The 14,651-nt window shown below is 40.4% G+C and overlaps 1 protein-coding gene and 1 non-coding gene across 2 annotated transcripts; one reads left to right on the top strand and one right to left on the bottom strand.

The window, feature by feature from the left end:
* Positions 1 to 3,703: 3,703 nt before the first annotated feature.
* LOC130966255 (uncharacterized) lies at positions 3,704 to 6,670 on the top strand. The gene is made up of 2 exons (XM_057891043.1): positions 3,704 to 4,359; positions 6,340 to 6,670. Exons 1-2 carry the CDS (start codon positions 3,704 to 3,706, stop codon positions 6,668 to 6,670), a joined length of 987 nt encoding a protein of 328 aa, XP_057747026.1.
* Positions 6,671 to 11,882: 5,212 nt separating this feature from the next.
* Positions 11,883 to 11,990, bottom strand: LOC130972434 (small nucleolar RNA R71). The gene has a single exon (XR_009083602.1). It is a non-coding gene; the product is annotated as a small nucleolar RNA R71 (small nucleolar RNA).
* Positions 11,991 to 14,651: the final 2,661 nt, after the last annotated feature.

Genomic DNA, 14,651 nt, shown 5'->3' on the forward strand with positions numbered 1-14,651 from the left:
ATTTGCAAGAATTCAGCTAAAAACTGATGAGGATCTTCCAATGGAAGTCCATGGAACTTACAATTCTGTTGCATTAGAGAAACTAATTGAGGCTTAAGCTCAAAGTTGTTTGCTCCAATGGCAGGGATAGAGATGCTTCTCCCATAGAAGTTAGGAGTAGGTGCAGTAAAGTCACCTAGCACCTTCCTTGCATCGTTGGCAATGTTGTTGTTTTTAGCTGCCATGTCTTCTTCTTGTTTGAAGATTTCTGTTAGGTCCTCTACAGAGAGTAGTGCTTTAGCTTCTCTTAGCTTTCACTTCAAGGTCCTTTCAGGTTTAGGATCATCCTCAACAAGAATGCTTTTGTCTTTGCTCCTGCTCATATGAAAGAGAAGAGAACAAGAAAATATGGAATCCTCTATATCACAGTATAGAGATTCCTAGAGATGTCAGAGGAAAAGAAGAATAGAAGGAGGAGGTAGAAGAAGAAGAATTCAAACTTATCAAGAGAGATAGAGTTCGAATTATTGATAGTGGAGGAGTATTAGTCCTTAAATAGAAGGATGTGAGAAGAGGAGAAGAATTTTCGAAAATAGATTAAAAGATTTTGAAGAAATTTTAAAAATTGAAGAATGATTTTCGAAAATTAAAGTTGGGAAAGAAATAAAGTGATTTTTGAAAAAGATTTTGAAATTGGAAATCAAAAAGATTGAAAATTATTTGGAAAAAGATGTGATTAAGAAGATATGATTGAAGAGTTATGGTTTTAAAAAGATATGATTGAAAAACAATTTAAAAATATTTGAATTTTAAAATTAATGACTTAGCTAACAAGAAATGTAAAAGATATGATTCAGACATTAAACCCTTCTTAACAGAATAAGCAACATACTTGAAATTTTTTAATCAAATCATTAATTGTTAGCAAGTATTTTTGAAAATGGAAAGAAATTGATTTTGAAAATATATGATTGAAAAGATATGATTTGAAAAAGATTTGATTTTGGAAAATTATGGAAACTTGAAAAAAAAATCTGAATTAAAAACAAAATCTTCCCTCTTGTGCCATCCTGGCGTTAAACGCCCAGAATGGTATCCATTCTGCGTTTAACGCCCAAAACTCTACCTTTTTGGGCGTTAAACGCCCAGCCAGGTACCCTGGCTGGCGTTTAAACGCCAGTTTTCCTTCCTCACTGGGCGTTTTGAACGCCCAGCTTTTTCTGTGTAATTCCTTTGCTGTATGTTCTGAATCTTCAATTCTCTGTATTATTGACTTGAAAAGACACAATTTAAAAATTTTTGGATTTTTTTTTATGAACAATCAAAATGCAACTAAGATCAAATAAACAATGCATTCAAGACACCAAACTTAGAAGTTTGTATACTATTGACACTAACAAATTGAGAATGCATATGAGAAACAACAAAACACACAAAACAAGAGAATTTAAAGATGAGAGCAAGGAAATCATCAAGAACATCTTGAAGATCAATGAAGAACATAATGCATGTAATTTTCGAAAATTAGAAGACTAAAAACATGCAATGGACACCAAACTTAAAATTAGACACTAGACTCAAACAAGAAACATAAAATTATTTTTGGTTTTAAGATATTATAAATTTTTTGGATTTTTCGAAAATTGAGTGGAAAAGAAAATAAGGATATCAAAATTCTTAATAAGAATTTCCAGGAATCATGCAATGTTAGTCTAAAGATTTAGTCTAAAAAGATTAGACATGGCTAGCCAAGCTTCAGCAGGACATTACATTCAAGAGCTAAATTGATGAGAATCAATCAGCTTTGGTGATGATGAAAACATCATCTGAAACTCTAGAATTCATTCTTAAGAACTCTGAAGAACAAAATAAAATAAAATTACCTAATCTAAGCAACAAGATGAACCGTCAGTTGTCCGAACTCAAACAATCCCCGGCAACGGCGCCAAAAACTTGGTGCACGAAATTGTGATCATCAATGGCACCATCAACATGTTATGCTCAATTACAATCTCAACTCTTTATCACAACTTCGCACAACTAACCAGCAAGTGCACTGGGTCGTCCAAGTAATAAACCTTACGCGAGTAAGGGTCGATCCCATGGAGATTGTTGGTATGAAGCAAGCTATGGTCATCTTGTAAATCTCAGTCAGGCAGATTCAAATGGTTATGGAGGATTAATGATTAAAAGATAAATAAAACATAAAATAAAGATAGAGATACTTATGTAATTCATTGGTGAGAATTTCAGATAAGCGTATGGAGATGCTTTGTCCCTTCCATCTCTCTGCTTTCCTACTGTCTTCATCCAATCCTTCTTACTCATTTCCATGGCAAGCTGTATGTTGGGCATCACCGTTGTCAATGGCTACAGTCCCGTCCTCTCAGTGAAAATGTTCAACGCGCTCTGTCAGAGCACGGCTATTCATCTGTCGGTTCTCGATCATGTCGGAATAGAATCTAGGGATTCTTTTGCGTCTGTCACTAATGCCCCACAATCGCGAGTTTGAAGCTCGTCACAGTCATTCAATCCCTGAATCCTACTCAGAATACCACAGACAAGGTTTAGAACTTCCGGATTCTCAAGAATGGCCGCCAATGGATTCTAGCTTATACCACGAAGATTCTGATTAAGGAATCCAAGAAATACACATTCAAGCCTTGTTTGCATGTAGAACGGAAGTGGTTGTCAGGCACGCGTTCATAAGTGAGAATGATGATGAGGGTCACATAATCATCACATTCATCAAGTTCTTGTGTGCGAATGAATATCTTAGAACAAGAATAAGCTGAATTGAATAGAAGAACAATAGTAATTGCATTAATACTCGAGGTACAGCAGAGCTCCACACCTTAATCTATGGTGTGTAGAAACTCTACCGTTGAAAATACATAAGAACAAGGTCTAGGCATGGCCGAATAGCCAGCCTCCCAAAGGGGGTTCAATCATAAAACATGATCAAAAGATGATCCGAAGATTGAAAGATTTCCCAATACAATAGCAAAAGGTCCTATTTATAGAGAACTAGTAGCCTAGGGTTTACAGAAATGAGTAAATGACGTAAAAATCCACTTCTGGGCCCACTTGGTGTGTGCTTGGGCTGAGCATTGAAGCTTCCATGTGTAGAGACTTTTCTTGGAGTTAAACGCCAGCTTTTGTGCCAGTTTGGGCGTTTAACTCCCACTTTTGTGCCAGTTCCGGCGTTTAACGCCGGGAATTCTGAAGCTGACTTGAAACGCCTGTTTGGGCCATCAAATCTCGGGCAAAGTATGGACTATTATATATTGCTGGAAAGCCCTGGATGTCTACTTTCCAACGCAATTAAGAGTGCCCCAATTGGGCTTCTGTAGCTCCAGAAAATCTACTTCAAGTGCAGGGAGGTCAGAATCCAACAGCATCTGCAGCCCTTTTCAGCCTCTGAATCAGATTTTTGCTCAGGTCCCTTAATTTCAGCCAGAAAATATCTGAAATCATAGAAAAACACACAAACTCATAGTAAAGTCCAGAAAAGTGAATTTTAAATAAAAACTAATAAAAATATAATAAAAACTAACTAAAACATACTAAAAGCATACTAAAAACAATGCCAAAAAGCGTATAAATTATCCACTCATCAGTATACCTGAAAAATGTAGTGATCCAGGTCCATGCATGGTTAATTGTACCATTGGGGTTATTATTTTCTGACTGCATGTGTGATTTAGGAGTGTGCATGAGTATTATGCCTTTATCTATATATAATGCTTTGAGGCTCCCTCCCTTAAAAAGGTCGGCAGCTCGTTTTGTTTTAGCATATAAAAGCATTATTACAGTGGTTGGAATTGCTGAGGACGTGCTGGTGAGCATTAAAGGGCTCACATTTCCCATTGACTTCTACATCTTGAAGATGCCCCAAAATGACTCAGGAAGATCGCCATCCATCTTGCTCGGAAGACCATTCCTGAAGACCTCAAAGTTCAATTTGGATGCATTATCAGGAACTTATTCTTTTGAGATAGACGGCCAAGCAGTAACCTTCAATCTGAATGAGGCTATGAAGCATCCTCTAGAAGACCATTCCATCTTCCAGTGCGAAATCATTGATGAGACCGTAGCTGCAGTTCACCAAAAAGAAGTAGAAGAGATGCACATGGAGCACGGTCCAAGTGTGGGGAAACCCTCTGAACACAATGAGGACACTTTTCCATCATCACTAGCTCCAGAAGATCGAGCACCCAGTCAGGAGCAGAGATTGGAGTTAAAACCACTTCCACCCCACCTCAAGTATGCTTACCTTGAGGATAATCAGAAGCTCCCAGTTATCATTACAAAGGAACTCACATCCCAACAGGAGGAGCACTTGCTTAGTGTGCTGAGAAGACACAAGAAAGCAATCGGGTGGAGCTTGGCGGATATAGTAGGCATCAGCCCTCAAGTTTGTGAGCGCAGAATATTTTTAGAAGAGGGAGCAAGGGCTGTCCGTCCACCCCAAAGAAGACTGAATCCCACCATCTTAGAGGTTGTCAAGAAGGAAGTGACCAGACTACTAGAGGCAGACATCATCTACCCCATTTCAGATAGCGAATGAGTCATCCCAGTACAAGTGGTGCCCAAGAAGTTTGAAGTCACTACAGTAAAGAATGAGCAAGGAGAGCTCATAGCAACTAAAGTGAAGAATTCCTGGAGGGTGTGCATTGACTACAGGCACCTCAACCAGGCTTTACTGCTTTTTAGATGGTTACACAGGCTATTTTCATATTCATATAGCTCTTGAGGATCAGGAAAAGACTACTTTTACATGTCCCTTTGGAACATATGCTTAAAAGAGGAAGCCTTTTGGCTTATGAAATGCACCAGCTACTTTCCAAAGATGCATAATGAATCTTTTCTCTAATCTTATTGAGAGCAGTATAGAAGTCTTCATGGATGATTTTAACATATACGGTGATTCCTTTAGCCTTTTCTTGGATAGTTTATCTAGAGTATTAGATAGTTGTGTTAGTTCAAACCTTGTTTTAAATTTTGAAAAGTGTCATTTTATGGCCAAACAAGGTATTGTTCTAGGACATGTTGTCTCTAATACTAGTATTTTTGTAGATCCAGCAAAGGTAGATGTCATTTCTAGTTTACCTTACCCCTCCTCCGTGAGGGAAGTCCGTTCGTTCCTTAGCCATGCAGGTTTCTATCGGAGATTCATCAAGGACTTCAGTAAGGTAGCATTACCTTTATCCAGACTGCTACAGAAGGATGTTGAGTTTGAGATGAGTGAGGACTGCATAGAAGCATTTGATAAGCTGAAGATTGCCTTGACTCAAGCTCCAATTGTGAGAGGACCAGACTGGAGCCAGCCCTTTGAGATTATGTGTGATGCCTCCAACCATGCTGTAGGAGCGGCGCTGGCCCAGCGCAGGTAAGGATCCTTTTGTAATTACTTATGCTTCAAAAACCTTAGACGCTGCCCAATCTAATTACACTACCACTGAAAAAGAGCTTTTGGCTATTGTTTTTACTCTAGATAAATTCCGAGCCTACTTACTTGGTACTAAGGTGGTGGTGTACTCGGACCATGCAGCTCTAAAATATTTATTAGCAAAAAAGTGTCCAAACCAAGGCTAATACGTTGGATACTGTTGCTGCAAGAATTTGATTTAGAAATTAAGGATAGGAGTGGTTCTCAGAATTTAGTGGCGGACCACTTGAGTCGCCTTGAGCACAATAAGGATGACTCCACTCCTATCAATGATGCTTTTCCATTTGATAGCTTGCATGCAGTATCTGAAGTAGTTCCTTGGTATGCACCTGTATCTAATTATCTAGTTAGTCATACCTTCCCTCCCAATTTTACTAAGCATTAGAAGGACAAGCTAAAAAGCGAGTCCAAGTATTATATATGGGATGATCCATATTTATGGAGGTATGGTGCTGACCAGGTAATTAGAAGGTATGTGCCTCAATCAGAATTCCAGTCCATTTTAGAGGCCTGCCACTCCTCTGAGAGTGGTGGACATTTTGGCCCTCAAAGAACAGCTAGAAAAATTTTAGACTGTGGATTCTGGTGGCCCACTCTTTTTGTAAATCTTGTTCCCCATGCCAAGGATTTGGTAATATATCCAATAGGGATAAGATTCCCCAACAGCTTATGTTGTTCTGTGAAATTTTTTATGTCTGGGGCATTGACTTCATGGGTCCGTTTCCAAACTCTAGCGGTTTCTTATATATATTGTTAGCTATAGATTATGTTTCCAAATGGGTGGAAGCAATTCCTACCCGTACTGATGATGCTAACACTGTTGTCTCTTTTGTTAGAAACCATATTATCTGTCGCTTTGGATAACCACGAGCAATCGTGAGTGATCAAGGCACTCACTTTTGTAACAGGAGATTAACAGGCCTACTGAAGAAATATGGCATCCTTCACAAGATAGCAACAGCTTACCATCCCCAGACCAATGGGAAAGCCGAGGTGTCTAATAGAGAGATAAAGCACATATTGCAGAAGATGGTCAAGCCTTATCGAAAGGACTGGAGCACCAGACTTGTTCATGCACTCTGGGCTTACCGGACAGCATACAAGACACCCATAAGAATGAGTCCATTCTATCTGGTCTATGGCAAAGCCTGTCACCTTCCAGTGAAGGTAGAGCACAAAGCTTTCTGGGCAGTACGAGAATGGAACATGGGATTTGAGAAAGCCAGAGGTGAAAGGTAGCTGCAACTACAAGAATTAGAGAATCTTTGCCTAGAAGCTTATGAGAACTCCAGGCTGTACAAAGAGAAGGTCAAGGCTGTGAATGATAAGCATATCAAGAGGAAAGAGTTCAGACCTGAGGACTTAGTCCTCCTTTACAACTCCAGATTGCGGCTCATGCCAGGCAAGTTGAGATCAAGATGGGAAGGTCTCTATAGAGTAGAGAAGGCAGACCCATATGGACTCTTTCACTTGAGTCATCCTTCAAGCTCCGAATTCATCAAAGTCAATGGACATTGCTTAAAGCTATATCATGGTGAGAAGATGAAGAAAAATAAGGAGCTCGAGATCTTCCTCTTGGAGGATCCACCAACAGCAGAAGCCTGAGCTAATGGACCGTCCAAGTTAAGGACGTTAAAGGAAAGTGCTAGGTGGGAGACAACCCACCATGGTACGATCTTTCATTTTTATTCTTAGCTTTATTTTATTTTATTTTGTTTTTTTCTCAGTAGCCATTCATAATTTCTGCATAATTAGCTGCATACTGCATTCTGAAAAAAAAACACACACACACACACATGATGCGCAAGCGTCATTGATGCATACGCGTCATTTGTGTGTGTGTGACAAAAAAAAAGTAACCGAGAGTTGGGCAGGAGTGGCGTTGGAAGTGTGCTTTCCACAGAGGCAAGCCCACGCGCAGGCGTATCTGACGCGTGCGCGTTGCTTGCGCTTTCAGCAACCCACGCATAAACGTCCCTGACGATTACGCATGCCCTTGGAAATCGGCATAAATGGGTGTTCTACCCGAAAGTTGTGTTGGCTTGGGGCTGGAATTGTGCTACAAGCACAATCTTCATCATGCGCACGCGTCACCGACGTACGGGAACCATTTTTAACTTGCCCCATCCAAGCGTGCGCGCTCTTGACGCGCACGCGTCGTTTGTGTTTTTAGCCCTCGTGCGCACCAACCTGAAAGTTGTGCTTGCGCAGGGCTACCATCGCGCGAAATGCACAACTTGAAAGCACGCGGACGCGTCCTTGACGCTTACGCATCACTTGAATTTTATGCGACCTACGTGTACACGTGTTGCACGCGTACGCGTCGCATGCGTCGTACAGTTGATATAGCACACCGCTCAGATTTCTTATCTTTTCTCCCCAATCCTAATTTCTTTCTTCCTTCTTCCTTTTTCTTCATTCTTTTTCTTCTTATCCTATCTTTTCTATCTTCTTTCTTCTTCTCCCTCTCTTCTTACCTCTTTTTCAATCACATCTTCCATTACCTCTCTCTTCTCCTTTTCTTCTTAAGGTTCCTTCTTTGTATCTTCTTTCTTTCCTTCTTACTGTTTATCTCTTATTTTTGCATTTTCTTTAATTGGTGATAGAAATTTAATTGGGTGATTATTTCTTCTATAATTGCTTGTGGACATATTAGAGAGTGATTTGACAATTCATATAAATTTTCGGATTACTTGCATGTTGGATTTCATACTTTCCCTAACATATTTTACATGCATACCAAGTGTTTGTGCAAAAGCCCGTATGGCATTATGAATTCTTAATTCTTCTATTCTTCTACTATACTGCCTGTTTTTCACAAAACCCTTTGATGAGCGGATAATTTGTACGCTTTTTAGCATTGTTTTTAGTATGTTTTTAGTAGTTTTAGTGGAGTTCTTAGTATATTTTTATTAGTTTTTAGTTAAAATTCACTTTTCTAGACTTTACTATGAGTTTGTGTGTTTTTCTGTGATTTCAGGTATTTTCTGTCTGAAATTGAGGGACCTGAGCAAAAATCTGATTCAGAGACTGAAAAGGACTGCAGATGCTGTTGGATTTTGACCTCCCTGCACTCGAAGTGGATTTTCTGGAGCTACAGAAGCCCAATTGGCGCGCTCTCAACGGCGTTGAAAATTAGACATCCTGGGCTTTCCAGCAATATATGATAGTCCATACTTTGGCCAAGATTTGATGGCCCAAACCGGCGTTCAAAGTCACCCTCAGAATTTCCAGCGTTAAACGCCGGAACTGGCACCTAAATGGGAGTTAAACGCCCAAACTGGCACAAAAGCTGGCGTTTAACTCCAAGAAGAGTCTCTACACGAAAATGCTTCATTGCTCAGCCCAAGCACACGCCAAGTGGGCCCGGAAGTGGATTTTTATGTCATTTACTCATCTCTGTACACCCTAGGCTACTAGTTCTCTATATATAAGACCTTTTACTATTGTATTTGAGGGAGCTTTTGATCATGTTTTTATGATTGAACTCACTTTGGGAGGCTGGCCATTCGGCCATGCCTAGACCTTGTTCTTTTGTATTTTCAACGGTGGAGTTTCTACACACCATAGATTAAGGTGTGGAGCTCTGCTGTACCTCGAGTATTAATGCAATTACTATTGTTCTTCTATTCAATTCCGCTTGTTCTTTGTCCAAGATATCACTTGTTCTTCAACTTGATGAATGTGATGATCCGTGACACTCATCATCATTCTCACCTATGAACGTGTGACTGACAACCACCTCCGTTCTACCTTAGAGTGGGTGTTTATCTCTTGGATTCCTGATACACGATGCATGGTTGATCGCCTGACAACCGAGCACTCGCCTGACAACCGAGCCAGCCATTCCGTGAGATCAGAGTCTTCGTGGTATAGGCAAGAACTGATGGCGGCATTCAAGAGAATCCGGAAGGTCTAACCTTGTCTGTGGTATTCTGAGTAGGATTCAATGATTGAATGACTGTGACGTGCTTCAAACTCCTAGCGGGTGGGGCGTTAGTGACAGACACAAAAGAATCACTGGATTCTATTCCGGCCTGACCGAAAATCGACAGATGGATAGCCGTGCCATGACAGGGTGCGTTGAACATTTCCACTGAGAGGATGGGAGGTAGCCACTGACAACGGTGAAACCCTTGCATAAGCTTGCCATGGAAAGGAGTAAGAAGGATTGGATGAAGACAGTAGGAAAGCAGAGAGACGAAAGGGAAAGCATCTTCATACGCTTATCTGAAGCTCTCACCAATGATATACATAAGTATCTCTATCTTTATCTTTATGTTTTATTCATCATCTATACCCATTTGAGTCTGCCTGACTAAGATTTACAAGGTGACCATAGCTTGCTTCATACCAACAATCTCCGTGGGATCGACCCTTACTCGCGTAAGGTTTATTACTTGGACGACCCAGTGCACTTGCTGGTTAGTTGTGCGAAGTTGTAGTGATCACGATTTCGCGCACCAAGTTTTTGGCGCCGTTGCCGGGGATTGTTTTGTGTATGGACAACTGACGGTTCATCTTGTTGCTTAGATTAGGTATTTTTCTTCAGAATTCTTAAGAATGAGTTCTAGAGTTTCATGATGATCTGTTGAAATCTGGCTGGCTGAGAAGCCGTGTCTAATCTTATTGGACCGAGGTTTCAACTGATCATCACAAGAGCTTGTTGATTTTTATCAATCTTGCTATTGGAGCAATGATCTGCTAAGGCTTGGCTGGCCATTGGCCATGTCTAGTGTTTTGGACCGAAGCTTTCTTTGAAAGCTTGGCTGGCTGTGAAGCCATGTCTAATTCCTAGACCGGAGTCTTAGACTAGCATTGCAATGATTCCTGGAATCCAAACTGAGAATTCTGAAACCTTTATTTTCTATTTTCATATAATTTTCGAAAAAGCACAAAAAAAAATTTACAAAACCATAAAAAACCAAAAAAAGATTTTATGTTTTTTGTTTGAGTCTAGTGTCTAATTTTAAGTTTGGTGTCTTGAATGCATTGTTTATTTGATCTTGGTTCTATTTTCAAGTCAATAGTACAGGGAACTGATGATTCAAAACATGCAGCAGAGGAATTACACAGAAAAAGCTGGGCGTTCAAAACGCCCAGTGAAGAAGGACAGACTGGCGTTTAAACGCCAGCCAGGGTGCCTGGTTGGGCGTTTAACGCCCAAAAAGGTAGTGCATTGGGCGTTAAACGCCAGAATGTGCACCATTCTGGGCGTTTAACGCCAGGATGGCACAAGGGGGAGGATTTTGTTTTCAAATCAATTTTTTTTCAAAGTTTTCAAAGTTTTCAAAATCAAATCTTTTTCAAATCATATCTTTTCAATCAAACCTTTTTCAAAATTTATTTCTTTCCTTTTTCAACGATACTTGTTATCAATTAATGATTTGATTCAACATTTCATGTATGTTGCCTTTTCTGTTGAGAAAGGTTTAATGTTTTAATCATATATTTTCTTGATAGCCAAGTTATTAATTTTTAAAATCAAATCTTTTTAAAATTGTTTTCAAATCATATCTTCTCAATCACATATTTTTTTAAAACCAATCATATCTTCTTAACCTCATCTTTTTCAAAATAGTTTTCAATCAAATCTTTTTGATTTCTAATTTCAAAATCTTTTTCAAAAATTACTTGATTTCTTTCCCACTCTTATTTTCGAAAATTAATTAATATTTTCAAAATGTTTTCAAATTCTTTTACTTAATTTTCGAAAAATTACCTTCCCTCTTCTCACATCCTTCTATTTATGGAGTACCACTCCTTCTCAATGCACAATTCGAACTCTATCTGATTAAAGTTCGAATTCTTCTACCTCTTCCTTCTAATTTTCTTCTTCTGACACCTCAAGGAATCTCTATACTGTGACATAGAGGATTCCATATTTTCTTGTTCTCTTCTCTTTCATATGAGCAGGAGCAGAGACAAAGGCATTCTTGTTGAAGCTGACCCTGAACCTGAAAGGACCTTGAAGCGAAAGCTAAGAGAAGCTAAGGCACAACTCTCTGTAGAGGACCTAACAGAAATCTTCAAAGAAGAAGAACCCATGGCAGCCGAAAACAACAACAATGCAAACAATGCAAGGAAGGTGCTGGGTGACTTTACTGCACCTACTCCCGACTTCTATGGGAGAAGCATCTCTATCCCTGCCATTGGAGCAAACAACTTTGAGCTTAAGCCTCAATTAGTTTCTCTAATGCAACAGAATTGCAAGTTCCATGGACTTCCATTGGAAGATCCTCATCAGTTTTTAGCTGAACTCTTGCAAATCTGTGACACTGTCAAGACTAATGGGGTTGACCCTGAGGTCTACAGACTTATGCTATTCCCTTTTGCTGTAAGAGACAGAGCTAGAATATGGTTGGACTCACAACCTAAGGAAAGCCTGGACTCATGGGAAAAGCTAGTCAATGCCTTCTTGGCAAAGTTCTTTCCACCTCAAAAATTGAGTAAGCTTAGAGTGGAAGTCCAAACCTTCAGACAGAAGGATGGAGAATCCTTCTATGAAGCTTGGGAAAGATACAAACAATTGATCAGAAAGTGTCCATCTGATATGCTTTCTGAATGGAGCATCATAGGTATTTTCTATGATGGTCTCTCTGAACTATCCAAGATGTCTTTGGATAGCTCTGCTGGAGGATCTCTTCATCTGAAGAAGACGCCTACAGAAGCTCAAGAGCTAATTGAAATGGTTGCAAATAACCAATTCATGTACACTTCTGAAAGGAATCCTGTGAACAATGGGACAAGTCAGAAGAAAGGAGTTCTTGAGATTGATACTCTGAATGCCATTCTAGCTCAGAACAAGATATTGACTCAACAAGTCAATCTGATCTCTCAAAGTCTGTCTGGAATGCAAAATGCACCAAACAGTACTAAGGATGCTTCATCTGAAGAAGAAGCTTATGATCCTGAGAACCCTTCAATGGAAGAGGTGAATTACCTAGGAGAACCCTATGGAAACACCTATAATTCTTCATGGAGAAATCATCCAAATTTCTCATGGAAGAATCAAGAGAGACCTCAACAAGGTTTCAACAACAATAATGGTGGAAGAAACAGGTTTAGCAATGGCAAGCCTTTTCCATCATCTTCTCAGCAACAGACAGAGAATTCTAAGCAGAACCCCTCTGACTTAGCAACTATGGTCTCTGATCTGATCAAGACCACTCAAAGTTTCATGACTGAAACAAGGTCCTCCATTAGGAATTTGGAGGCACAAGTGGGACAGCTGAGCAAGAAAATTACTGAACTCCCTCCTAGTACTCTTCCAAGCAATACAGAAGAAAATCCAAAAGGAGAGTGCAAGGCCATCAACATGGCCGAATTTGGAGAGGAGGGAGAGGAAGTGAACGCCACTGAGGGAGACCTCAATGAGCGTGCACTAACCTCCAATGAGTTCCCCAATGAGGAACCATGGGAATCTGAGGCTCAAAATGAGACCATAGAGATTCCATTGGATTTACTTCTGCCCTTCATGAGCTTTGATGAGTATTCTTCCTCTGAAGAGGATGAGTATGTCACTGAAGAGCAAGTTGCCAAATACCTTGGAGCAATCATGAAGCTAAATGACAAGTTATTTGGAAATGAGACTTGGGAGGATGAACCCCCTTTGCTCACCAAAGAACTGGATGACTTGTCTAGGCAGAAATTACCTCAAAAGAGACAAGATCCTGGGAAGTTTTCAATACCTTGTACCATAGGCACCATGACCTTCAAGAAGGCTCTGTGTGACTTAGGGTCAAGTGTAAACCTCATGCCTCTCTCTATAATGGAGAAGCTAGGGATCTTTGAGGTGCAAGCTGCAAGAATCTCACTAGAGATGGCAGACAATTCAAGAAAACAAGCTCATGGACTTGTAGAGGATGTTTTGGTGAAGATTGAAGACCATTACATCCCTACTGATTTCATAATCCTAGAGACTGGGAAGTGCATGGATGAATCTATCATCCTTGGCAGACCCTTCCTAACCACAGCAAAGGCTGTGATTGATGTTGATGGAGGTGAACTGATCATTCAAGTGAATGAAGAATCCTTTGTGTTTAAGGCTCAAGGATATCCCTCTATCACCATGGAGAGGAAGCATGAAGAGCTTCTCTCAAAACAGAGTCAAACAGAGCCCCCACAGTCAAACTCTAAGTTTGGTGTTGGGAGGCCACAACCAAACTCTAAGTTTGGTGTTGAACCCCCACATTCAAACTCTAAGTTTGGTGTTGGGAGGTTCCAACATTGCTCTGAGAAAATGTGAGGCTCCATGAGAGCCCTCTGTCAAGCTACTGACATTAAAGAAGCGCTTGTTGGGAGGCAACCCAATGTTATATTTTATCTATTTTTTTTTGTTATTTTATTTTATTTTGTAGGTTGATGATCATGAGAAGTCACAAAATCAATTGAAAAAGCAAAAACAGAATGAAAAATAGGAAGAAAAATAGCACACCCTGGAGGAAGAACCTACTGGCGTTTAAACGCCAGTAAGGTTAGCAGTTGGGCGTTTAACGCCCAGTCTGGCACCATTCTGGGCGTTTAACGCCAGAAAGGGGCACCAGATTGCGTTAAACGCCAGAAAAGGGCAAGAACCTGGCGTTAAACGCCAGAAATGGGCACCAGCCCGGCGTTTATCGCCAGAATTGGCTCAAAACGTGATTTTGAATGCCATTTGGTGGAGGGATGACTTTTCCTTGACATCTCAGGATCTGTGGCCCCCACAGGATCCCCACCTACCCCACCACTCTCTCTTCTCCTTCACCCATTCACCAATCACCTCAACACCTCTTCCCCAAAAACCCTTCACCTATCAAATCCCATCTTTCTCTTCACCACTCACATCCATCCTTCATAAAACCCACCTACCTCACCCTTCAAATTCAAACCACTTTCCCTCCCAAACCCACCCATATATGACCGAACCATGAGCCCCCCTCTCCTATATAAACCCTTCTTCACCCCTTCATTTTCACACAACCTAAACACCACTTCTCCCCCTCTTTGGCTGAACACAAAGCCATTCCTTTCTTCCTCATTTCTTCTTCTTCTACTCTCTTCTTTCTTCTTTTGCTCGAGGACGAGCAAACCTTTTAAGTTTGGTGTGGTAAAAGCATTGCTTTTTGTTTTTCCATAACCATTTATGGCATCCAAGGCCGGAGAAACCTCTAGAAAGAGGAAAGGGAAGGCAAAAGCATCCACCTCCGAGTCATGGGAGATGGAGAGATTCATCTCAAGG

The sequence above is a fragment of the Arachis stenosperma genome, chromosome 3 (assembly GCF_014773155.1).
Source record: "Arachis stenosperma cultivar V10309 chromosome 3, arast.V10309.gnm1.PFL2, whole genome shotgun sequence".
NCBI classification, from domain to species: Eukaryota; Viridiplantae; Streptophyta; class Magnoliopsida; order Fabales; family Fabaceae; genus Arachis; species Arachis stenosperma.